Source organism: Labeo rohita, chromosome 11, assembly GCF_022985175.1.
Source record: "Labeo rohita strain BAU-BD-2019 chromosome 11, IGBB_LRoh.1.0, whole genome shotgun sequence".
In the NCBI taxonomy this organism is placed as follows: domain Eukaryota; kingdom Metazoa; phylum Chordata; class Actinopteri; order Cypriniformes; family Cyprinidae; genus Labeo; species Labeo rohita.
In genome coordinates this window covers 17,599,782-17,627,108 of record NC_066879.1, presented here as the reverse complement: position 1 = coordinate 17,627,108, position 27,327 = coordinate 17,599,782, and the positions used below count along the sequence as shown (strand labels likewise).

Here is a 27,327-nt window from a genome sequence, read left to right as displayed (position 1 = left end):
TTATTTTTTTTCACACATAGTATAAATAGTTTATATCTATTTTATATTTTTAAAAAAACGTCCCTGATTTAAAAAACTTTAAAACTAGTACTGCATCTACTTCACACAACCTGACATATTACCATCAGCAGATGGAAGCATTGAGCAACAATTTGCCTTGAATTTGGCATTCAGTCTGTGAACCATCTGTGCATCCTGTGTTGCCTTCGTGTACAGTACACAAAGCATTATGGGTCTTGCAGTCCGACACCATCCCTAATACAACGCACGCATGTGTAAATGGAACTACATTACCTATAAAACATGAGCGACAAAATCACTTCGTATTCCTGCTGGATGATCTCACAGCAGACCGAGTTCCCCTCCTAATCTCAGGAATGACATCCGAACGAGAGGAAATCATGGAGTTATATATCCAAACATGGGGAATAAGTTTGTAAAACTGAATTCGAACTTTTACATTAACAACAGTGCAGCCAATAAACTGCATGCACTTCAGATTGATGAGCAATCTTCATGGTTGAGACTGAGGAGTTAACGGGCTGGGTCCGTTATCGCCTGTATTAGACTGTGCCGGGTGATGATGGCAAACATGTCCGGGGATGAAGGTCCCGAGGCGCAGCTGGTCACTGAGGCCGGGCCCAACTGGCTCCGAGCGGAGATCGAACGCCTGACGCGGGAACTGAGCGAGACGAGCCGGGAGAAGATCCAGGCGGCGGAGTACGGGCTTGTGGTGCTGGAGGAGAACCAGCAGCTGAAACAACGCTTTGAAGATCTGGAGAACGAATATGAGACCGTCAGACAAGAACTGGATCAGCTTAGAGAGGTGAGAGTGAGACCAAATAATATAACGTTAATAATATTCGAGTAGCGGTTTGTTTTTTTTAAACGTAACGGTTGTTGTTGCTTGCGCCGCACAATAGAAAAAGTCAAGTCTATCAGTCTGTCTCCACCCTTTGTCAGTCTTTTTGTGTACTTTCATTGTTCTTCAGCAGGTACTTCACAAAAAGTGCCACAAATATTAAGAAATATCGATAAATATGATATTTTGCAGGTTTGAAGTACTCGTTATCGTTCTATTGACAGCCTAGTCAGTGGATGATGAAGAAATATAGGACCTAAATATAGTGTAATATTATGCAAAACAAGTGTTACTTTAATAATTTATGGACAGATGATATTATAATGAACATTTAGTTTGAAATTAACCACAAAAAACATAATATTATTATTTAATTCAGGTCTATTTTTTTTTTTACCCCTGACATTTTACAGAATAAAATATGGTAGTTCAGTTAAAATTGTACGCATAATTAAACTGATACAGACGAAATAAGCGTTTAAATGACAAAGTTGGAATGCTAATTGTTAGATACAAATATATAAAAACAGCTATTCAGTGTAAACCATACTATGTACTGTGTTTAAACACCACCTCAGATTGTATTATAGTTATTGTGCAGGTTTTATGGACTGTTTTAAACTACTTTTTAAAGTTCTTTTGTCAAAATTTATTGTTCTTGATAAAATATTCATAATGCATATGTTTTTGTTGTAGTCTACTCAGTGAACAAGCTGTTTATTATTGTCAGAAAGCATTTAAAAAAACAAAAACAAAAAAAAAGAATTCTCATCTGCTCACCAAGCCTGCATTTATTTGATCCAAAGTACAGCAAAAACAAAAAAAATGAAATATTTGTACTATTTAAAATAACTGCTTTCTAATTGAATATATTTTTAAATGTAATTTCTTCCTGTGATTTCAAAGCTGAATTTTTAGCATCATTACTCCATTCACATGATCCTTCAGAAATCATTCTAATATTCTGATTGGCTGCTCAAAAACATTTATTATTATTATTATTATGTTGAAAACAGATAGAAAGTTAGAAATAGAAATAGAAAGTTCAGAAGAACAGCATTTATCTGAAATATAAATATTTTGCAACATTATAAATGTTTATCAATCTTTTTTGATCAACTTAAAGCATCCTTGCTAAATAAAAATGTAAAAGTTTTAACATTTCTATAAATTACATTTTAAAATATATTACAATAGAAAGCAGCTATTTTAAATAGTAAAACTATTTACCAATATTACTGCTATTTTGGATAAAAAAAATGCAGGCATGGTAAACAGAAAGAAAAAAAAACATTAAAAAATGTTACTGTTCAAAAACCTTTGACTGGTAGTGTATATAGCTTTACACTATACAAAGGCTATGTTAAGGTTAAGTTTAAATAGTATAAATGTACATTTATTTTAATATTTGAAGTGATCCTTGTTTGTTTTTGTCACAATGACTTATAAAAAGACCTCAGGATTTCCTGCCTGTTATCTGTGGAAAAGCAGGATATGCGTTTTTAATTAGAGAAGATTTATGAGTGTATGTAAAATCAATAAATCCTTAATTTATTTAATACGTCATATTGTATATTCAGCATTCTATCGTATACGTATAAGAACCGTGCTGTTGATTAGAGGCTGAAAATGAAACAATGACAAGAAGTGAGATGTTGATGTGAGAAAACAAGTCAGTTTTTTGAGTGACCGAGATGTTTCTTCCTGATACGACATCCTGAAATAAACCTAGACTGGGATGTAGGTTGTATATAAATTGTTTTAGACCTAAATGAATTTGAATGTGTTCTCAGGACCTTCTGCGCAACTTCTTTCTCTCTCCTTTTCCCCTGCAACTTCCTGTCAACACAAACACCAACACAAGCTCAGACAAAATCCTGATTGTTAGAATTATAGTTTATTTGGAGCTTGTCTCGGTTGTGTGTATACTTCCTTCTAGTCTAATCTTTTCTGCACTGCTCTAAATACAGGACGCAGTCTTCGTCATGTAGTAAGAAGATCTGGGAAGAAATCAGGCTAAAAAAAGCACCTCGGTCATGACGTGGCCTAGACTGATCTCACACTAGGGGTGTCAATGAGGGGCTTCAGCTGGAAGCTATTAAATCCTTTCTGTTTATGAATGCTTTTGTGTATCATTTTCATGCTATTAGATTTCTGTAGTAGGTCAGTGCATGAAATCAGATTAGTAGGCAGATTATCTTGCATGAGTCATTTTATTAACAAAAGCAGTTCAAACTTTTTAATACAATACAGATAGATTAGTCAAAAAATACTAATTTTCAGTGCATAAAATGATGATTAATTAAAGTAAAAAGTTCATGGACAGATCAAGATTTAGAATAGCAACTACATATTTATAAGTAGGTTACTTAATTTTTTTAGCGTGTTTATTTAAATTTTAGTTTATTTATTTAAAGTTATATGTTTAATTATTTATTATTAATATATTTTTATTTTAGGATAACATTTAAAAACAATTAGGTCTTGTTACTAAATTTAAATGTAATTTAAAATTTAATTTATTTTTTAATTTAAATATGTTTATTTATTTAAATAGAAGTTTATGTGTATGCATGATATTATTTTTTTTTATTAGATTTTAGATTTTTGAAAATAAATCCTGTCCTGTTAAATTAAAAATAAATGTAAAAATAAATCCTGTCCTGGGTCCTGTTACTAGTCACTTTTTTATTTTAATTTAAATTATGTATTTGTTTACAATACATATATTTATGTATTTATATATTTTACCTCTTCTAATTAATTTTAAATGGTTCTGCGGTGTGGCAAAACAGTTTTTAAAGTTTTTAAACTTTTATTTATGTAATCTGAACTCTCTTGTATTTGTGGTAAGATTGTTTTAACCTTTTTTTTTTTTTTTTTTTTTTTTTTTTTTTTTTCTTTTTCTATTTTCTATTAAATGCTGAGTGATGCTAGACCAGTGGAGTGAAATGTTGACGTTAACGCACGAGAGAGTGCACATGCAGAATGCATTAAAGATAGGTGTAGTGATCAAGGCTCAGACATGCTGGATCAGACAGAGGGTGAGGTGAAAAGAGGAGACGGGTTAATCCCATCCCGGTATATCAGATCTGCTCTCTCACCTGTGTTAACTCCACCACACACACACACACACACACACACACACACACACACACACACACACACATACACACACACACGTGCGTATGTTAACCTATTCTCAAAACACTCTCTAAGCATAGTAAGACACAGTCTTGACAAGATTAGCATTCTTAATGCAAAATGATTTAAGAAATTAGTATTTACACTACAGCTCCAATCTAGAGTTCTATATGCTTCATGCAAATTAGAAAATATGTGCAACTGAAAAAAAAATGCTGACATGGTGTGTATATATACACTACCATTCAAAAGGCTGGGGTGAATACGATTTATTTTTAGAAGTATTTTTGCTCACTAAGGCTGCATTTATGTGATGAAAAATCCAAAAACAATGATGCAAAGCTGAATTTTTAGCATCATTACTCCAGTCATCAGTGTCACATGATGCTTCAGAAATCATTCTAATATGCTGATTTGCTGTTCAAAAAAATTTCCTATTAATATCAGTGGTGAGAATTGTGATAAATTTTCTGTTTAGGGCTTAAAGATGAATAGTAACTTCAAAAGAACAGCATTTATTTAGAACAAGATGGTGTGTATATATATATATGTTATTTTTTTCTTCAGTAATATAATAATAATAATCACTGCATATTATGCTATGATTGGCCAATACTGATAATATTTAGATACTGAATATATTTAGAGCCCTATGAAATCCATTTTATTTCTTTTATTTCTTAATTCATTTTTTTCCATTTTAATTTTTCTAAACTCTGTTTTAATGGTTAAATGATCAAACATTAATAAAAAGTGTGTATAATAAATTGAAATCATGAAACTTGCACAATTAAACAGAAATGTGTTAAAAATGTAACACAAATTTGTAAAATTTTTAAGGTCCTATAAAATACTGTATTTTTTTTCTCAAATTCATTTATTTATTTATTATTATTTTTTTTAACCAAATTCAGTTTTCCATTATTAATTAATTAATTTTTATTTTTAATTCAAATAATTATTTTTTTTATTATTTAATAATTATTTAATTATTTTTAAAAATACTGTTTTGTATTTCTGGTAATTTTTTTGCTGGTAAATATTCCTTAAAAAATAATATTTTTATTAATAATTTTATTAGTAGTAATAGTAGTAGTGCTGTCATTACAATAAGTAATACAATTCTGTCACAGTTTCTTCAAGTTAAACCAAACTTTTATTTTGTCAGGTTGCTGTGAAGACCTCTAAGTTTCTATTTGTATATGATACTAGTTTTTTTTTTTTTTTCAAAAGAAATAGTAATAAATATAGTAGTATATTTAAATAAAGTAGTAAAATGCTCATGAAGTGACTCTCAGAGCAGTTCTAGAGATTGTTAATATGTTCACATACTTATATATTGAGGTGACATAGGCTATAAACACCACAAGCGTCACACGTGCTTCAGTATGTGTGTAGTAAACAGACAGCACGTCTGTGCCATTTATTCAAACGGAGACACGGAACAGTCATGTTTAAATTGTACTTTTGCAGCTTAATATTCACAGGCACTAGTCTATATCGCATTTTGATTTTAGTGTACTGGCCTACTCTTGAAATATTCATCCAAAATTGTGCAAATTCTGTTTTTATGACTGGATTCTGTGATTCTGTCCGCGTTTTCTGCATCGCAGAAATCATAGGCCCCTATATATTGTACATCCCCATTTCTAAAATAAAATTGGAATTCTTTTGCTGTTGAATGTTGAGTGTACTGAAGGAACTCTAAGTACACCACAGTCATATATCAAATAAACAGTGGCAAATGTTCGGTTTAGATTTTGTGTTCTAACCATGAAGTACTTTGTCAGCTGTTCATTCCATCAGAAAGGGTTTAAAGCGTGAAAAAAGGGTAAATTGTCATCTCCTTCAACATGAGGGATCAGAATAGAGCCTCCAGCAGTGTGGTGGGTCCACAGCTGTGCAGGGGTGGGACTCCCTCACCACAGAGTTGATACAGCCTATCTACAGACTGGTGTGGTTTATAGGGTTTGTGACTATTTAAAGAAGCAGAAGTAAATATTTGAGCTTTTTAAAGTCTAGCGAGGGAAAAACGGCAGTTTTCTAAATGGAACATTCTTTTTGATCAAGATTTGTAGCTTTATCTGATTAAACGTGTTTGATGTAGAGTTCAACAGTGTAAATGCATTTTTCCACCTGATGATCATGATAAGGTCTAGCGATGATGAGTGCATTTACTTCAACATTGACCTGTAGTGCTCATGAGAGTGACAGTCCAGCTTGTAACACTTTTTAGTCACTATATTTGCCAAGTCATTGCATCTAAATGGACAAAAGTTGAGATTATTTACAATCTACATTTTTGCGTTTTTAGTGTTTTCTATACAGCCGACTATAGATAGATGACACCACGTACAGTAATAACTTAAATAAGTGTATTCATCACTAATCTGTAACTGTATTACCATATTTGAATGAAAAGTCACATTAGGATAAAATTGCATTGTTGTGAAAAAAAAACAAAAAAAAAACAAGTTGCATCGATGCATAAGTCACATTTTATTATTGCGTTCAGAAATAATGTAATGTAACATTTTGTTTATTTTAGCACATTTTAACTTCATATTTTAATTGTATTAAAAATAAAACAAAACATTTTTCTAAATATTTATTTCTAACAAAAAAAAAAAAATATATATATATATATATGTTTTTTGAGCCGCAAATCAGAATATCAGAAGGTTTTCTGAAGGATCATGTGACTGGAGTAATGATACTAAAAATGTAGCTTAAAATACATTTTAAATATATTCAAATAGAAACAGTTTTTTTAAATGTTGCAAATATTTCAAAATTGTACTGTGTTTGCTGTACTTTGGATCAAATAACTGCAGACTTGGTAAGCAGAAGAGACCTCTGTATAAAACATTAAAAATCTTACTGTCATGAGACCTGTAGTGCTCATGAGAGTGACAGAGATTTGAGTCCAGCTTGTAACACTTTTTAGTCACTGTGTTTGCCAAGTCATTGCATCTAAATGGACAAAAGTTGAGATTATTTACAATCTACATTTTTGCGTTTTTAGTGTTTTCTATACAGATGACTGTGGACAGATGATGCCATGTACAGTAATTATTTAAATAAGTGTATTCACTAATCTGTTACTGTATTGGCATATTTTAATGAAAAGTCACATTGTAATAAAATAATATTGTTGCGAGAAAAAAACAACACAAGTTGCATTGATGCATGAGTCACGTTTAATTATTGCATTCAGAAATAATATATTGTAACATTTTATTTATTTTAGCACATTTTAACTTCATATTTTAACTGTATTAAAAATAGAACAGGAATTTAAAATTATTATTCATTCAGGATGAAAACAAATGTGTGCTCTGATGCAATGGTGCATTTATAAGCTGATTTGAATTATAATCACATTTTGGATGTGACTTATATTTAGGAAAATATGGTATATATTTTAGGTAGACGTCCCTAAACTTACATAAAAAACTGCTTATTTCTGTCTGGCTACAAGAAGCTGGTTCTGTTCCTCTCCCCATAACTTCCTGTTTTCTGTAACTTATGAGAAGTATATTTAAAAACTTAGGACTTACCCATGCAAGCTTTTAGGAAGTAGAAGATATTTTTAATCTGTCCAGTCTTGCTCATCTTTAATGCATTTGCTATTTAAAAAGAGATATGTAAACTGTAATTAGATTTAAGCCAAGTTGATGTTAAACTATTTTTTTAAACTCAAAGTCGGCTAATATCTGATAATACATTGTGTTGACAGCACAGCAGTTTAACATCAACTTGGTTTAAATCTAATTAGAGTTTCAAACCAAGCTTCTGTCAAACTACTCTGTGGGAGAAAAAGCCTTTCTTTCTGAGACAACCGAGTGTTCTCTCACATAGAGCGACGCTTGTCTGGTTTCTGAATCAGCTGTCGTTGGCAAGCGTTTTTGTTGCTAGAGAAGATCAGTCATGACGTCAGTTTGTAGGCCAACCCGGAAGAATAATTCACCATGGATTCACCCTGGAATTTCAAATGGGTTTCTAAGGCCTGTGTTGACATTATTTGAAGTCTACTTTCTTGTTTTTGTACACTACCAGTCAAAAGTTTTTTTTTTAATGTTTTTTTTTTTATTATTATTATTTTTAAAAAGACGTTTCTTCTGCTAACCAAGCCTTCATTTATTTGATCCAAAATACAAGAACAGCAGTAATATTGTAAAACATTTTTACTATTTAAAATATCTGTTTTCTATTTGAATATATTTCAAAATGTAATTTCTTTCTGATTTCAAAGCTCAATTTTCAGCATAATTTCTCCAGTCTTCACTGATTTTCTGTTCAAGAAACATTTTTTATTATAATCAATATTTAAAACTGTTAAGTACATTTTTTTTTTTCTGAATTCTTTGATGAATAGAAAGATCCAAAGATCAGCACTTATCTGAAATAAAAAGATTTTGTAACATTATACACTATACCATTCAAAAACTTGGAGTCAGTAAAATTAATAGAAATGAATACTATAGAAATGAATACTTTTATTTGGCAAGGATGCTTTAAATTAATCAAAAGTGATAATAAAGACGTTTATAATGTCCAAAAGAAAGTTCTTCTGAACTTTCTATTCATCAAAGAAACCTGAAAAAAATTTACTCTGCTGTTTTCAAAATAATAGTAATTATAAGAAATGTTTTTTGAGCAGCAAATCAGAATATCAGAAGGATCGTATGATGGAATAATGATAAATTACAATAATAAATTAAAATGACAAGGCTAAATTAAAATAAATGACATTTTAAATATATTCAAATAGAAACAGTTATTTTAAATTTTACAAATATTTCAAAATGTTACTGTTTTTGCTGTACTTTGGATGAAATAAATGCAGACTTGGTAAGCAAAAGAGACCTCTTTATAAAACATTAAAAATCTGTCCAAAAACTTTTGACTGGTAGTGTATTTAAATTGCAAACAGACATCAAATGTTGTGTAATTCAAAAAAATCAGTGACTAAGAACTTCAAAAGTCAACTGATTACTTGCCTGACCAGTCACATTTTTTTTTTTAAAACTCTTTATTCTGTTTACTTACTGACCTTACATGATTCATAAACTGAAAACAGCTTTTCTACAGTCCATTACAAATTGAAAACAGCGATAAAACCGCTCACTGTAGAAGTCTGTGCAAGCGTCTAACATCACAGATTAATCTTGCTCCTGAAGTCTCAATGGCAGCCTTATACAGCAGTGCCATGGATATATTTAACAAGGCCGTTTCTCAGTACTGGTTATACAGAGAGTAAGCTGCAAATGCAACTCTAGTTGAGTTTAAGCAGAGCAGTACTGAGAATTGTAAGTTTATTAACAGATACACAAGTAATCAATTAATGCTATGCAGAAATTCCTCATATTAAAGGTCTGTTTATCAATAGTTTGAGAACACAGAGAGAAGCAAACAGTGTTGGAGGTCTGTGTGTTGTTGGCATGGCCTTTATACATGGAATCCCTGTTCTAGAATCAGAATAAAGTTCTAAAGAAATGTCTTGGCAACCCGGAGTGACAGGTGGACAGCTGCCAGTTCTTAGCAGCAGCTGCTGTGGCAGGAGGAGGACTTAATGCTGACACCATTTCCACGGCTCTTTCTGTCTCTCACACATTCCGATATTATTATGGGACGGTGTCGCTAATAGAATTTTCATCAATTTACAGGCACATTCAATTTCATTTCAATTTCTATGTAAGAGTTTATTTCTTCTGAATGTTGGCAAGCAAATGGTTGATGGTAGCCATTGACTTCCATCGCATGGGGAGGGGGATACTATGGAAGTAAATGGCTACCGTTAAAGAGTTAGTTCACTCAAACATGAAGTTCTGTCATTAATTACTCACCCTCTTGTCATTCCAAACCCTCTGCAGAATACAATTAAGATATTTTTGATGAAATCTGAGAGCTTTCTAACCCTGCATAGACAGCAAGTGAACTATCACGGTCAAGGCCCTGAAACGTAGCAAGGACATGGCTAAAACAGTCCATGTGACACCATGGTCCCTTTAACTGTTTGGCTACCAACATTTTTCAAAATATCTTCTAACACAAGAAAGAAACTCATACAGGTTTGGAAAAACTTGAGGGTGAGGAAATGAAGACAGAATTTTCATTTTTGGGTGAACTGTACCTTTAAATGTTATTGTTTTTTTTGCGTCCAATTATAAGCCAAAATATTACATTAAAAAATTCTAAAAACAAAAATTATGGGGATTATTGTGTGAAAATGTATATTATATTATTAATGGAGTATGCATGTATGTTGACTGTTTAACATTGTTAGTGGATACACTAACAGTTAAAAGTTTTTAAACAGTAATTTTTAATGTTTTTCTTAAAGAAGTCTCTTCTGCTCACCAAGCCTGCATTTAGTTGATCCGAAGCAACAGCAAAGACAGTAAAATTTAGAAATACTTTTACTATTTAAAATAGTTGTTTTCTATTTGAATATATTTTAAAATGTAATTTATTTCTGATATTAAAGCTGAGTTTTTAGCATCATTTTCAGTCACGTGATCCTTCAGAAATCATTCCTATATTCTGATTTGCTCCTCAGAAAACATGTATTATTATTAACAGCTTTTATATAAAAAAGGTGTACATATTATTAACAGCTGAGTAGATGTTTTTTCAGGTTTTTTTATGAATAGAAAGTTCTTTTGGTAACATTATAAATGTCTTTATCATCACATTTAATAAATTTAAAGCATACTTGCTAAATGAAAGTATTTATTTCTGTTAATCAAAGAATCCTGAAAAAAATGTACTCAACTGCTTTAAATATTGATATTAATAATAATGTTTTTTTGAACAGCAAATCAGCATATTAGAATGATTTCTGAAGAATCATGTGACACTGAAGACTGGAGTAATGATGCTGAAAATTTAGATTTAGTAAATTTAGTGTTTAATTTAAGTTTAAGTCCCCAGGGCCAAACATGCCCATATTTGAAGAAACACCCTGATGTATATGTCAGATTGTTAGGACTTTCATCAGTGTGCTTTGTCCATCATATATCAGTGATCCCTTCATGCCTTTCTGTTAGCCATTCTGCCAGGCCACCAGCAGTAATGGAGCTGTTAACATATCTGGCTTGTGCTGCCATGGTTGCCTGTGTGTGTGGCAACTTAGTCAGGCTGTATCATTCCAATGACATCACTCAGACTGGCACACAGATTTAAGGGGGAAAAGAAAGAGATGGAACGTTTGATTAAAAAGAGCTTTTGGACAGAATTCCACTAGTTTTGTCTCCAGCCGGTTACATAATCAGTTTGCAGGAAATGCGTCTTGAGTTTTAGAAAATTACATGTACACCAAACTAAACTGTCTGTGGGAATACTGAGATTTGGTTTCAGTGTCTAGCATAGGCCTAGACAGAATTGAAAGATTTTTTTTGTCTGTGCATTTTTACAGCAAATCTGAAGAAAAATGGTTAAAAATATGTAAATATTTAACTTTTTGCCCATATATATCCCATAGCGTTTCTTCAGTACAGTTAAGATTTATATCCATCAGCACTGATAATTTCAAGTCTGTCCTCATCCAGCCTCCACCCAACAAAATAAGTAATTTGTTAATAGACACATCTTTAGAACTTAATAGACTTAATATACATAATTCTAATCTCTTCCTGATCATGTTCATACAGGCATATGGCCAGGTTCACTCCACCCATAGAAAGGTGGCTGCAGACGGGGAAAGCAGGGAGGAGTCCCTTATCCTGGAGTCGGCATCTAAAGAGGCGTACTATGAGCAGAGAGTGCAGGAACTGCAGGCTGACCTGCGACAAACAAAAAACACTCTCACCAGCACCCAGTCGGAGAACGAACGTCTGGCCACCCATGTACTCGAGCTGCGAGAGGTTTGTGCTGTAGTATTGGATTTAATAATCATGCATACAGTTGAAGTCAAAAGTTTACACACACCTTGTTTGTCCTGAACAATTGAACTGCTTGATGATCTGCAGAAAAGTTCTTCAGGCCCCACAAATTCTTTGGTTTTTTTAGCATTTTTGTGTATTTGAACTTTTTTTCAACAATGACTGTATGATTTTGAGATTGATCTTTTCACACTGAGGACAACTGAGGGACTCATATGCAACTATTACAGAAGGTTCAAATGCTTACTGATGCACAATGCATTAAGAGGGGGGGTGAAAACTTTTGGAATTTCAATATCAGGGTAAATTTAACTTTTAACCTTCTGTAATAGTTGCATATGAGTCTCTCAGTTGTCCTCATTGTGAAATGATGGATCTCAAAATCATGCAGTCATTGTTGGAAAGGGTTCAAATCAACAAAAATGCTGAAAGAACCGAAGAATTTGTGGGACCTAAAGGATTTTTCTAAAGAACAGCAGGCAGTTTAACTGTTCAGGGACTCATAAACAACTATCACTAAACAAAAAACACTTTTTTTTTTTTTTTATGTTTTTATATGTAAACGTCTTATTCAGGTCAGTACTAATTAAAAATAACATGCATTTTGCATGATCCCTCTTATTTTGGTAAAATAATTAACATTTTGCAGATTCTTCAAGGTGTATGTACACTTTTGACTTCAACTGTAAAAACAAACCTAGTAAGTTATGCCCCCAGTACAATTATGCTCTATATGTGCATCTATATTAGTCATTTATCAACTAAACTTCGTTGTGTCCCTAAGAATAATGAGATCGTGGAGCTGCAGCGCAGTCGTCTACGTGACGACATTCGGGAGTACAAAATCCGAGAGTCTCGTCTGCTGCAAGACTACACTGAACTGGAGGAGGAGAATATCAGCCTTCAAAAACAAGTCTTAACCCTTAAACAGGGTCAGGTTAGTAGCACTGACCATTGATCACGAAAGGTGGCTGATTCCAGTCCAACAAGGACCAGACCATGCACCATCACCTTCTTATCTTTGGTTTGCTTCTTCTAAATCTCTGATCTTCTCCAAAGGTGGAGTTCGAGGGACTTAAACATGAGAACCGACGTTTGGAAGAGGAAGTGCAGTACCTGAATAGCCAGCTAGAGGACGCTGTTCGGTTACGCGAAATAGCAGAGCGTCAGCTAACGGAGGCTCTAGAAACCGTAAAGACCGAGCGGGAACAGAAAGCAGCTCTTCGGAAAGAACTGACACATCACATGACCCTGGGAGACTCCCTCCTTGCCAGCTCATTGGATGGGCTCAAACTGAGCACAGATGAACCAAATAACGACGATGCCATTCTGACGTTTGAAAACGGATTTGCTAAAGTCAGCGACGTTAGCGATGAAGACAACCGATTGTCTTCACCCAAAAGAGATGGAAACTTCCGTCCCGCACCAAGTCTGGTGGATGACTTGTTGACAGAGCTGAACATTTCAGAAATCCAGAAACTCAAGCAACAGCTCTTACAGGTATGCACTCCTTTGCATTTGATTAGATTTCAGCATTTTGGTCAACCTCATTGACATAGTCACCTTGTTCCAAACCAATAAAATGAGTGCTGGGAAAATAAATCGATGCACCGCAAACCAAGAAATGATTCTGCATCGATTCTGGGATTTTCCGAATGGATCGCGATTCTCTCTCAAATCGATTCTGAGCCAAATTTTTTAACGGCAGATGGCACTGCATTTACATTAAAGAAGAAGTCCACTTCCAGAACAAAAATTTACAGATAGTTTACTCACCCGCTTGTTATTCAAGATGTTCACGTTTTTGTTTTTTCAGTCGTAAAAAGAAAAGAAGAAAAAAAAAAGTTTTCCATGTAGACTTCTATGGTCCCAGCAAGTTTGAACTTCCAAAATGCAGTTTAAATCCAGCTTCGAAGGGCTCTAAATGATCCCAGCTGAGGAAGAAGGGTCTTATCTAGTGGAACGATTGGTTATTTTCTAAAAATATTGACAATTTATATAATTTTTAATGTCAAATGCTCGTCTTGTCTAGCTCTGCCTGAACTCTGTGCATTCTGGTTCATGACAGTTAGGGTATGTCGAAAAACTCCTATCTTATTTTCTTTTCCAACTTCAAAATCGTCCTACATCACTGTTTTACCTTTTTTTGTAAACACGGGGTTGGTACTTCTGCAATGATATAGAGAGATTTTGAACCTGGAGGAGAAAATTACATGGCAGTTTTTCAAAATATACCCTAAATTTCATGAACCAGAGCTAGACAAGGCGAGCAGTTGAGGTTAAAAAGTATATAAATTAGTATAGAAAATAACCAAGTGTTTTGCTAGATAATAACCTTCTTCCTCGGCTGGGATTGTTTAGAGCCCCTTGAAGCTGCATTTCAACTGCATTTTGGAAGTTCAAACTCATGGGCACCATTGAAGTCCATTATATGGAGAGAATCCTGAAATGTTTTCCTCAAAAAAACATAATTTCTTTACGACTGAAGAGAAAAAGACATGAACATCTTGGATGACTAGGGGAAGGTGAGTAAATGATTGCATCATAAAAGCATTCTGAGCTGAACGCACAAGCACTTTTTAGCGCTCTTCTTCATGAGTATTTGAGTGTGCTGTTAAAAACTAGATTAGCACGCCATCTGCTGTTAAAAAATAATTTCAGAATCGATTCCAGAGAGAATCATGATGCATTTGGAAAATCTCATAATCAATTCATGAATCGTACCCTACTTAAAATTTTATGTTTTACTGCTCTATTTCACCTTACAGGTGGAGCGAGAGAAGGTTGCTCTTCTCACCACCTTACAGGACTCTCAGAAGCAGTTAGAGCATGCTCGAGGAGCATTAGCCGAACAGCAAGAAGCTATGACAAGACTTAGCGATGATTTGGGCGTAATGAGGAGACTGCAGGCAGGCAAGGAGAGGCAGTCGGCCCTGGACAGTGAGCGAGAGCGGGACAGTCGAGAGGACAATGATGTGGACTATTATGAGCTGGACATCAATGGGCCAGAAATACTTCGCTGCAAGTATGAGGTAGCAATAGCAGAGGCAGGTGAATTGAGAGAGGAGCTTAAGGCACTAAAATCAGAGCATGATGAGGTGAGTAGGACTGAGAAGTCAAGTTTTGTTCAAATTATTTGTTTGATAGATTTCAACATGGCAACATGATTATGCATGATTCTTCTAGATGAAGGACGAGCATGAAGAGGTACGGGCACGACTGGAGGGACAAGTGCGGGACCTCAGTGTTCAAGTGTCTCAGTTGGAGAGCAGTAGCCGTGCAGACCGCGACCAAGTCACTCGGTTGGAAAAGGAGCTGAAGGAAGTGACTGCTGTCGCGGGCGAGACAGAAGGAAGTCTCAGCGTTGCCCAGGATGAGCTTGTTGCCTTCAGCGAAGAGCTTGCAAACCTCTACCACCATGTCTGCATGTGCAACAACGAAACCCCGAATCGCGTCATGCTTGATTTTTACAAAGAGGGTAAAGGAAACAAGACCGAGGGTAAAGATCTTCAGTCTACGTTGACGCAAACCACCGACGGCAAATCCGAGGCACCCAGGTCCACCTCCACCGCTCCTGACAGCTCAACTTCTGGAACACCGGTTAGAGAAGATCCACGTCCTGAACCAATGGACATCTACAACCTAGTAGCAATAATTCGGGATCAGATACGCCACTTGCAGAAGGCGGTGGACCGCACCACAGAACTATCCAGGCAAAGAGTTGCGTCTCTAGAGTTGGCCGCGGTGGCGGATAAAGACCAAGCTGCTTGCATGGAGGAGATTTTGAAGCTCAAGTCCCTGCTGAGCACTAAGCGAGAACAGATTGCCACGCTGAGGACGGTGCTCAAGGCCAACAAACAGGTGAGAATAAAAACGATTAGCTTGCCATGGGTGTCTGTGATGCAGGAATATCACTCTTCTTGTAGACCAGGGATAGGCAACGTTGGTCCTGGAGTGCCGATGACCTGCAGTTTAGTTCCAACTCTAATCAAACATACCTGAACAAGCAGATTTTTTTCAGGGTTGGAGCTATACTAGGATACTGACGTTGCCTATCCCTGTTGTAGACTATCAATTTTCTGAACTGTGTTGTGGTTCTGTCTCCTTATAGACAGCTGAGGTTGCCCTGGCAAACCTAAAGAGCAAATATGAGAACGAAAAGGCCATGGTCACTGAAACCATGATGAAGTTGAGGAACGAGCTGAAGGCTCTTAAAGAAGATGCCGCCACATTCTCCTCTCTCAGGGCAATGTTTGCCACCAGGTACTGCGGGGACCAGAAATCCCTTCTAAATGTCCAAAAATCAGTTGGGGTAACTAAGTCTCACTTGCTCTTTTCCACTACTTTTCTTCTTTAGGTGTGATGAGTATGTAACACAATTGGACGACATGCAGAGGCAGCTGGCTGCAGCAGAAGATGAGAAGAAGACTTTGAACTCCCTCCTCCGGATGGCCATCCAGCAGAAACTGGCTCTCACTCAACGACTGGAGGATCTGGAGTTCGACCACGAACAGTCCCGAAGAGGATCCGGTGCTGGGGCAAGCGGTCGTGGGAAGGCTTCATCTGGCCGTGGCAGAGGACCCTTGTCGTTTTCCAGCCCCCATGTAAGTCCTAGGCTTCCCTGTAAGAACCGACCGCAGCCACACGGCCTCATTGGAAGTCCTGCGGTTTTCTGCAGTGAGAAGTATAAAATTCTGTATGACACTGGATCCGAATAACACCTGTGTGTAACTCACTCATCAGCATCCTCATGCTAACTAACATTCCTTTTACTGTATGTGTGCTATGCTGGCATGTCACTGTTTGTGCTAACAGTTGATGGCTTTATTAATACTTATTATAAAGGTCGGTGCTTAGTCCTTCTCCTGTAAGTCAACATGAAGAAATTGAATTGGTTGGTAATACCATACTACCTACTAGAGTTATCACAATTGCTACAAGTAAAAGACACCACTACAAGATTGTTAAATTTTGGAAGACAGAGTTTGTTTTGTGACTTTTAGTATTGACGAGTACCAGCACTTTTTACATTTATAGTACCTACTTTTTTTTTTTTTTTTTTTTTTTAAAGAAAACAGGCTGTAGTGTATGCAAAATTTCAGTATGTGTCATGAAACTAGATTCTACACTACCAGTCAAATGTTTCGAACAGTAAGTTTTTAAAAGTTTTTTAAATAAGTCTCTTCTGCTCACCAAGCCTGCATTTCTTTGAACCAAGCAAAGTCAGTAATAACTGTGAAATATTTTTGCTATTTAAAATAACTGCTTTCTATTAGAATATATTTTAAAATGTATTTTATTCCTGTGATCAAAGCTACACTTTCAGCATCATTACTTCAGTCTTCGGTGTCACATGATCCTCCAGAAATCATTCTAATATGCTGACTTGCTGATCAGTAAACATTTGTTATTACTATTATCAATATTTAAAACTGTTGAGTTCATTTATATATATATATATATATATAATGAGATCTTTATGATTTATATATGCAAAAGATTTCTATTTCAGATAAATGCTGTTCTTCTGAACTTTCTACTCATCAAAGGAACCTGAAAAAATTCTACTCGGCTGTTTTCAATATAATAATAATACATGTTTTTTTTGGGGGTTTTTTTGAGTAGCAAATTGGAATATTAGAATGATTTCTGACTGGATAATGATGCTAAAAATTCAGCATTGAAATCACAGGAATAAATTACATTTTTAAAATACATTCAAATAGGAAAGAGTTATTTTAAATAGTAAAAATATTTCAAAAATGTACTGTTTTTGCTGTAAATAAATGCAGGCTTGGTGAGCAGAAGCAGCGACTTAAAAACAAAAAACAAAAAAACATTAAAAATCTTTTGGAACATAAAAAATTGGAACATCAAAAAAACTTTTGACGGGTAGTGTAAATTTTTATTTTTTTTCTCTTTCTCTGAACATCTGAGCCCAATGTTTCTACTGTAGGTTAACCCAACCAGCACTGAGAATACTGAATGTCATTGAGTTAAACCCAGTTTCACAAAGCTAGTCTGATAATCTCTGTGTCAGTGCAAATAAATCTGTGTAATCCCAACAGAGACACACCTTACTGATCCTGCTGGAAGCTTTGCAATCTAGGTTGCAACCCTAAAGGACATAAGTGATGATACAGTCTTTTTTTGCTAAAATTGACAAATGAAAGATGTCTTTCAGAGTTTTCAAACACAGAAAAGACATTGAGAAATGTTTAGATTTACAAAGTTGCTTTTAACAAATTTATCATGTCATTCCATGTCTGTCAATTTTGTACATACTGTTTCATCTAGCCTTTCAGCCAAACACATTGTCCATGTTGTCTTCACAGTGGTGACTCTTAACCACTATCATGCATGATCTGTTGCTCTCAGTTTCAACAGTTTGTATTAGTTGGCATGTTGTCTGTTGCATGTGAGTCTTCTGCTTCCTGCAGTCCATTGCATCTGGAAAAATGCGTCTTCTGTGTTTTTGCGGTGTACTAATGGGTCTAACCTGTCTCATTGTTGACGGTAACATTCACTTGTCTACTGTATGTCCAATGTGATCAGCTTGACTTATGAAGATAAACTACCAGTCAAAAGTTTTTGAACAGTAAGATTTTAATGTTTTTTTAAAGAAGTCTCTTCTGCTCAACAACCCTGCGTTTATTTGATCCGAAGTACAGCAGTAAAATAAAATATTTTAACTATTTAAAATAACTGCTCTATTTAAATGTTTTAAAATGTCATTTATTTCTGTAATTTCAAAGCTGAATTTATATATTATATTATATTCTGATTTGAAAACATTTATTGTGTTGAAAACAGCTGAGTAGAATTTTTTTCAGGTTTTAATGAATAGAAAGTTCAGAAGAACAGCATTTATCTGAAATCTTTAGTAACATTTTGTAATGTCTTAATCATCACTTTTGAGCAGTTTAAAGTGTCCTTACTAAATAAAAGTATTTATTTCTATAATTTCTTTCCCAAAAAATAAATTATACTAACTCCAAGTTTTTATAATGTTATATATGTTCAAAAACTTTTAACTGGTAGTGTATATGAATTATTTACAATATGGATCAGCTATGATGTGATAATTCTGATGATCATTTTGTTTTCAATTTACAGTAATTTTATTAGCTCTGGAGATTATCCGCAAACGGTTATTTCCTCCTTCCTTCGCTGTACACTATACGTCCAGAATACACATGCCTGGCCCAATTATGGAAACAAGAAATTTGTCCCTGGATGTGGCTGCAAGAAAACACAGGCTCACATGTAAAGCCAACCGATCTATGTAATCATTACTCTGACTGTTACTGTGGTATTTTTTTATTTTTCTGCTCTGTTTTTGTTTAATGTGCACTTTTAGTGCATTAGTTATTATTATGTAAGAGATGCACATTTTAGTATGCTTGGCACATTTTTTGTTTTGTTCTTGCGAATTTTATGTATTTAACTGAAAAAAGTAATAATATAAAAACTGTGGTATGTTTATAGTATTTTATGCTTAACTGTCAAGTTCTAAGCATATTCCAGGGAGAATGATTATGTTAAATAGGCCTATATATGTTTCTTGTTCAACAGTCAAACATCCTAACTAAACATTATCTTGGTAGTGATGCAATGTAACTCCACTTCAGGAACAATAACTATGACTTGCTCCTCAGAAGTCTGGAGTCAAATTTTATAGTGGGTTAAGGATATGTTAAATTCAGACATGAAGAAATCAATTCCAAATTGGAATACTTTCTACTTTTTTGCCAAATACTGCATTAAGGTCAGCATTTTGTATTTTACATCGCAATATTTGTTTTTAGACATTATCTGTTTTGTATAACCCTCTCATAAGACCTCCTGTGCCTTTTATGCAACTATTGGTTTTTGTTTTCATAAACAAAGAGCCATAGTCTCCAGTATTTCTGTAAAATCTGAATTTGGACAATAATTAAACACTCCTTTTGAATGTCAGCTCAGATTTCTTGTTTTGGAGATTTTTAAGTGTTAGTAAGAATTAGGTGTGTTAAAATCATACATTCCTTTGTGGAAGTAATGATTTCTGATGGGTGTCTGTTGACATTGTTAGTCATTATTTTCCTATGCATAATCTTGCTAATGATTTTGTTTGTATTTCAGCAAGCAGAAAACTTTGCCTCAGAACATTAGTGCCATTTCAAATTTAAGACAAGTTTTACTTTTTCCTTTCTTTCCTTTATTGTCTTTTGACTACAAATTAAGTGCAATTTTGTGCTGTTTCTGGAGTGTAAGCCCGTTTTCTATTTGCTGAAAGCGCTTCATCAGCCATGTCATAGCTTTATATGACATTTTGAGTAATTTTTACACATTTTTATGGAATGACCTCACATGTTTGTTCATATTTATTCATAACCTTGGCTATGAGTTCAGTATTAATGACTAGGTTTGTAAGCATTATTACTGGTATGTGTGCTGCCTCTGCATTTCTACTTGAAATCTTACAGGTACAATGTAAGCTATACTGCCTCGCCTCTGTTTCCTTTGTGTTTTGTTTTTTTACAGTGCTGATGTCAATGTTGTGCTTTTTTTTCTAAATATTTGTGCTTATCTGTAGTTTATCATGAGGAACACATTATAGGCCCATGTCTGTCTTAACATTTCTCATGTGACAAAAGCAAGTAAAAAAAATAATAAACTAATATAAAATATTGCATTTCGCTTCAAGTTTAATGGTTCTTAAAAAAAAAAAAAAAAAAAAAGGCACTCAACCTGTTCCTCTTATTTCCAGCCAAATCCTTTTCCCATTCTGCTTTCTTGGAAATCTGTTAGACCTAAACCAGACTTAATTGTCAACTACAAATATACTAAATGATTTAATATCAATTACTGTTTTCTGAACTGCCAAAGCAATATCACACAATTTTTCTGTAGTACTAATGATAAATTCAGGGTTGTGCAGATATTACTATGCATAACATGGACATTTTTTTTTTTTAATTATTTATTTTATTATTTTTATTTTTTTTTTACTATTTTCCCTGTTGATGACTGTCAGGATATGTGTGCACAGAGTTATTTCTCTCTATTTATTTACAGGGTAAAAAAATGTTGTATATACTACTAGTCAAATGTTTTTAAACAGTAAGAATTGTTTTTTTTTTTTTTTTTTTGGAAAAGAGCTCAATTATGTGTGTGTGTGTGTGTGTGTGTGTGTGTGTGTATATATATATATATATATATATATATACACACCCACATACATATACATGCATACATACATACATATATATATATATATATGAAGAGCTCTTTTCCAAAACGCGAATAACGCCATTTTTTTTACAAAATTGAGTTCCTGCCAAAATCAGTACTGTATTATGGAAATTATGGATTTTAAAAAAAATACAAAATTTTACTCAAATTAATCAAAATGGATTTATAGCGTTTTGGAAAAGAGCTCCTCAATTATGTATGTGTGTGTATATATATACATACACACACACACACACAGTCTGGTTCATTATCTTTGTGGCAACTCTCCATAGGCGCAATGGTTTGTATACTGTCCACACTGTATTTTCTATCCCCTTACCCTAACCCTACCCCTAAACCTAACCCTTACAGAAAACTTTCTGCATTTTTACTTTCTCAAAAAATGTCATTCTGTATGATTTATAAGCTTTTGTACCCATGGGGACCGCAGGCTGGTCCCCACAATGTCAAAAATTTCAGGTTTTACCATCCTTGTGGGGACATTTGGTCCCCACAATGTAGCAAAAACAAGTACACACACACACACACACACATATATATATATATATATATATATATATATATATGTGTGTATATGTGTGTGTGTATATATATATAAATATATATATATATATATGTATATGTGTGTGTGTATTATTATTTTTTTTATTTTTTGAGAAATTATATAAATGAATACTTCTATGTAGCAAGAATTCAGTTGATCAAAGGACGATAATAAAGACATTTATTATGTTCCAAAATTTTTCTATTTCAAATAAATGCTGTTTTCTGAACTTTCTATTCATCAAAGAAACCTGAAAAAAATCTACTCGGCTATTTTCAACACAATAATAATAATAAATGTTTTTGAGCAGCAAATCAGAACATTAGAATGATTTCTGAAGGATCATGTGACTGGAGTAATGATGCTCAAAATTCAGTTTTGAAATCACAGAAATAAATTACATTTTAAAATACATTCAAATAAAAAGCAGATTTTTTTAATAGTAAAAATATTTTAAAAAATTTCTGTTTTTGCTGTACTTTGAATTAAATAAATGCAAGCTTGGTGAGCAGAAAAGACATTTAAAAAACATTAAAAATCTTACTGTTCTGACTAGTAGTAGTGTATATGGTATGTTGTCACAAATTAAATTATAGGCTGTTATATTATAAGCTATAGCCGAGCGTTTGAGTATAAACATTAGTATTTATTCGTTATATGTTATAAATTCTATTTATTAGTAGTAAAATCGCTTTAGGTGCTTACCGTGTCTAATATCTAACCTTCATTAAGTGTTTCATCTAAGCTATCAAAAGAAATCAAATCTAGTTTTTAAACTAAATATAAACTGTATTTGTGTGAACTTCCGTACGTACGTTAACTTTTCCTCATTTTGATCGGAACTTCCGGTAATTCTCGCCACGGTCTCCGCCCCTCCACATACAATGTAATGGGCGTTTCCAAAACAAAAGACAGCAGAGGGCACTTCAAAATGGGAGGTCAGTCAAACTTATATTTGTTACTGCTGTTTTGTATGATGTAAAGCATAAATATGAAGTCTAAGTATATACTTTTTACGTTATAAAGTGTGCTTTGTAGAGTCCTTATACACAAACTTGAGCTGCTTCGACTAGTTTTGCTTCGAGAGTTGTCGCTGTGCTCCATTACGGTGTATTAAAGTCTACTCTGCGTAATATGTTGCACTGCAGAAGCTCTATAATCTGCTGATATGCTATTTTTAAACTTATAAGGCGTTTTGATGAATAAAAGGCGTTGAAATAACACCTCAGAAGAATGTTTGACAGCCCTGCGTTCACAGTCTCTGCTCAATGTAAATTTTGTCAAGTGGCTCCATCGTCTGGCTGAAATGTGTACAGCATTCATCAAGATCTTTGTTAGTAGACTGGACTATTTAAAGGAATAGTTCATCCAAAAAATGTAAATTTGGCAGTTTTCTCACTGACTTTATGACTTTTGTGTAAATGACAGAGAGCTTTCTTGAACAACTGCGAATAGACAGCCGGTTTCTGAAACTGGATCAACGTCTCGATACAGAACTGGTGGATAAACTCATCCTGCAGCTCAACAGAATCTACCCACAGATCCTGACTGACAAGGAGGCCTCCAAAGTAAGAGCTCCACCCTAACATTGCTGCAGATGTGATGTCAAAACCCATTCGGAGGACTAATACACTATGGGTTACTTCAGTATTTTCATTTCACCCTATGGGTTTTTATAATGGGGATTTCCAATTTAAGACTAAAACAAGGTCTGTGGTAAATTTACTATACTTGGACTTTTTGCTTTACCACAGACCTTATTTTACTTCTGAACTGAAAACCCCATTGGGGAATCCGTGGTGAATTAATCTTCTGGGTTTTGATATCAAAGCTGCTGAACTTTATACAGATAAACAGTCCAAACGTCAAGAGTTGTATGTTATTTTTCTTTCCGATAATGATTTTCCCCAACATTAGTACAGGGATTTGGATGTGCCTACGTGTATCAGGCTGGCGGAGCTGCTGTCTCATCTACAGGACAAAGGAGAGGAGGCATGTCGAGAGTTTTACCGCGCAGTGCACCTCCACGCGGAGGATGTTTATTTCAGCTTACCCACACGCCTCCGACTCAGAGGTTGGCAGGACCGTCATTTTCCACTCAAAAAAAAATGTTCCTTTGAGGATATTCACTTAGTTTTTCCAAGGGAGCATATAATGTCTGATTCATAATGGTTGTAGAAATTTAAAGGAATAGTTCATGCAAAATATTAAATTTGCTAAAACCAGTCAAAAGTTTTTGAACAGCAGGATTTTTTAATGTTTTTAATGAAGTCTCTTCTGCTCACCAAGCCTGCTTTTATTTGATTCAAAGTACAGCAAAACAGTAAAATTGTTAAATATTTTTACTATTTAAAATATCTGTTTTCTGTTTGAATATATTTTAAAATGTAATTTATTTCTTTGATCAAAGCTACATTTTCAGCATCATTACTCCAGCTTTCAGTGCTTTCAGTGTCATGATCCTTCAGAAATCATTCTAATATGCTGATTTGCTGTAAAAAAAAAAAAAAAAAAAAAAAAAAAAAACATTTTTTATTATTATTATCAAATTTAAAACGGTTATGTAGTGTTTTCAGGATTCCTTGAAGAATAGAAAGATCCAAAGACCAGCATTTATCTGAAATTTTGTAACATTATACTTTATACCATTTAAAAGCTTGGAGTCGGTATAATTTTTTTTTTTTTTTTTTTTTTTGGAAAGAGATAATACTTTTATTTAGCAAGGATGCTTTAAATTGATCAAAAGTGATAATAAAGACATTTATAATGTTCCAAATTATTTCTATTTTAAATAAACACTGTTCTTCTGAACTTTCTATTCATCAAAGAAACCTGGAAAAAAATTCTACTCAGCTGTTTTTAACAATAATAAGTGTTTCTTGAGAAGCAAATCAGAATATTAGAATGGTTTCTAAAGGATCATGTGCCTGGAGTAATGATATTAAAAATTCAGTTTTGAAATCACAGGAATAAATTACATTTTAAAATGCATACATTAAAATAGAAATCATCTGTTTTAAACATTGAATCAAATAAATGCAGGCTTGGTGAGCAGAAGAAACTTCTTTAAAAAAAAAAAAAAAAACATTAAAAATCTTACTGTTCAAATACTTTTGACTGGTAGTGAGCTCACCCTCAGGCCATCCCAGATGTAGATACATTTGTTTCTCCATCAGAACAGATTTGGGTCCTCTGCAGTGAATAAAAACATCATCGGTCGTGTGGATTAGTTGTGGATTATTGTGATCGGCTGTTTGGACATTCTGACGGCACCCATTCACTGCAGAGGATCCATTAGTGAGCAAATGATGCAATGCTAAATTCTTCAAATCTGTTCCCATGAAGAAACAAACTCATCTACATCTTGGATGGCCTGAGCGTGAATACATTTTCATTTTGGGGTGAAGCCTGTTATTAAGCTTGACTTCAAAGCATTTTTGGTTTAACCATTAAGTTTTATTTCTTTTTGTAGATTCTGGTGAACCCATCGCCCCAATCCCGAGTCCCAAGGACAGATATGTAATGAATGACCACAGTAAGTCAGCTTTTTTTCTGTGAGTGTACACTAGTAAATGCACTCAGTTTACATGAATGTTGTTCCATCATGTTTTTTTTCCATTGCACAGGTCCGCTTTTCTTTCTTAGTTGTTTCAGTGTGGCTGTAGGAGCAGCTCTGCTGTATTACTATGGTGGTAAGCAAGAACACAAACTATTTAATGTCCTCACACCCACATCAAATATGCATTTCCTAGACTGAAAGCACTCAAAATGTTTTTATCTGCAGAGTCCAAGCAAGTGTCAGGCTCCAGCAGCGCTCTTGGTCTGGCTGCGATGGGCCTTAGTAGAAAAGTGCGGGACGTTCTCATCTGGTACACGGAAGATGGAAAATAATGGATTTTTTGCTGCCTTAAAAAGAATTTAGAAAATGCGATCCGTTTCAAAAAATGTCAAAAAATATTTAAATTCAGGTTTTAAAAAAATATGTACATACTATGTATATACAGAATTTTAAATCCAAAGATTTAATTTCAATATTTCATGCCTAAATCTCTTGTTATATTTTTAAATATAGCAATATAATGGTTTATATAACTACTTAAGATCTGTAATCAAACATTAGAGTCATGCATTTGAAATAATAGCCATTTATATGCAATACCAGGAGCAGGAACTCATTACTTTTTAAGGAATGTTGGATAGGAACCAAACTTGCTACTTACGCATAAGTATTGAATTGAAGTTGAAACGTAGAGCTGCTCTGTTAATGATGCAACCCTTATTTTGTTTGTGCATTTGTTTTATTGTACTTCAAAAACAGAACTCATTATTATTTATATATTATTCATAGTCAATACATATTTCACTTCTCACAGACTTGGGACTTGCTAAGAGATTATAGTAGTAAAATTTAAACACAGAGGTTTATAATTCACTACACCATTTAGTACACTACCAGTCAAAAGTTTTTGAACGCCAAGATTTTTAATGTTTTTAAAGAAGTTTCTTCTGCTCACCAAGCCTGCGTTTATTTCATCCCAAGTACAGCAAAAATTAAATATTTTTACTATTTAAAAATAACTGTTTCTATTTGAATATATTTTAAAATGTATTTTATTCCTGTGATCAAAGCTATATTTTCAGCATTATCACTTCAGTGTCACATGATCATTCAGAGATCATTCTAATATGCTGATTTGCTGTTCAGGAAACATTTTTTATTAATAATATCAATATTTAAAACAGTTGAGTACATTTGTTTTGGGATTCTTTGATGAATAGAAATCCAATTTTTTATTTTTTTTTTTAATACAAATTAATACTTTTATTTAGCAAGGATGCTTTAAATTGCTGAAAAGTGATGATAAAGATTTTTAATGTTACAGAAGATTTCGATTTGAGATAAATGCTATTCTTCTGAAAATTGTTTTCAACAAAAATATTTTTTTTTTTTAGAAGCAGATCAGTATATTAGAATGATTTCTGAAGGATCATGTAACTGGAGTAATGATGCTAAAAATTCAGCTTTGAAATCACAGAAATAAATTACATTTTAAAACATATTTAAATAGAAAACAGTTCTTTTAAATAGTAAAAATATTTTTAAATTTTCTTGTTTTTGCTGTACTTTGAATAAAATAAATGCAGGTTTGGAGAGCAAAAGTGAATTCTTTAAAAACATTAAAAATCGTACTGTTCAAAAACTTTTGACTGGTAGTGTACATGGGTAAACTTGACAAATCAAATAGATCAAATCAAAGTCAGAATATTTTGAGACAAAATAAATACTACAGGTAAATCTGAACCTCTGAGTATTAGGAGTTTGTTACTTTGTAATACATTTTTTGTGGGCTAAGATTTCAACAAATATGTTTATATTGTTTGCTTACTTTTATACTAGCAGTATGTTTGTACTGGTTTGTGTACTAATAATTAATATTGTCAAATTACTCCTGTGGCCTTTTTTCTGCAGTGCAATTTTAAGTGTTTTGTAAAACTTTGGGCCTACAAATTGTTCAGATGGGGCACATTCACAATAGTTACATGAAAAACACTATATTTTGTCAGGGGATAAAAAATGATTAGTCTAAATAAAACTCTAAAACTGTTTGTCGAATCTGATTTTCCCATCTTATATAGAAAAACAATCAACTTTT

The 27,327-nt window shown here is 33.7% G+C and overlaps 2 protein-coding genes across 4 annotated transcripts; both read left to right on the top strand.

Moving 5' to 3' along the window:
- The first annotated feature begins 319 nt into the window (after nt 1-319).
- Nucleotides 320-20,594, top strand: bicd2 (bicaudal D homolog 2 (Drosophila)). Of its 2 annotated transcripts, XM_051122842.1 has the most exons (9): nt 321-826; nt 11,662-11,874; nt 12,677-12,829; nt 12,952-13,392; nt 14,661-14,990; nt 15,079-15,753; nt 16,004-16,155; nt 16,250-16,496; nt 19,009-20,594. In XM_051122842.1, the coding sequence occupies exons 1-9, from the start codon at nt 581-583 to the stop codon at nt 19,009-19,011; spliced, it is 2,460 nt and encodes an 819-aa protein (XP_050978799.1). In that variant the 5' UTR covers nt 321-580; the 3' UTR covers nt 19,012-20,594. The 2 variants fall into 2 exon arrangements, with proteins under 2 accessions (XP_050978798.1, XP_050978799.1); XM_051122841.1 differs by lacking the exon at nt 19,009-20,594 and having other exon boundaries at nt 320-826; nt 16,250-18,998.
- A 1,920-nt stretch (nt 20,595-22,514) lies between these two features.
- On the top strand, nt 22,515-27,279 carry card19 (caspase recruitment domain family, member 19). Of its 2 annotated transcripts, XM_051123324.1 has the most exons (6): nt 22,515-22,611; nt 23,102-23,241; nt 23,591-23,747; nt 25,146-25,208; nt 25,300-25,365; nt 25,458-27,279. In XM_051123324.1, the coding sequence occupies exons 1-6, from the start codon at nt 22,563-22,565 to the stop codon at nt 25,562-25,564; spliced, it is 582 nt and encodes a 193-aa protein (XP_050979281.1). In that variant the 5' UTR covers nt 22,515-22,562; the 3' UTR covers nt 25,565-27,279. The 2 variants fall into 2 exon arrangements, with proteins under 2 accessions (XP_050979281.1, XP_050979282.1); XM_051123325.1 differs by lacking the exon at nt 22,515-22,611 and having other exon boundaries at nt 23,095-23,241.
- The last annotated feature ends 48 nt before the right edge of the window (nt 27,280-27,327 follow it).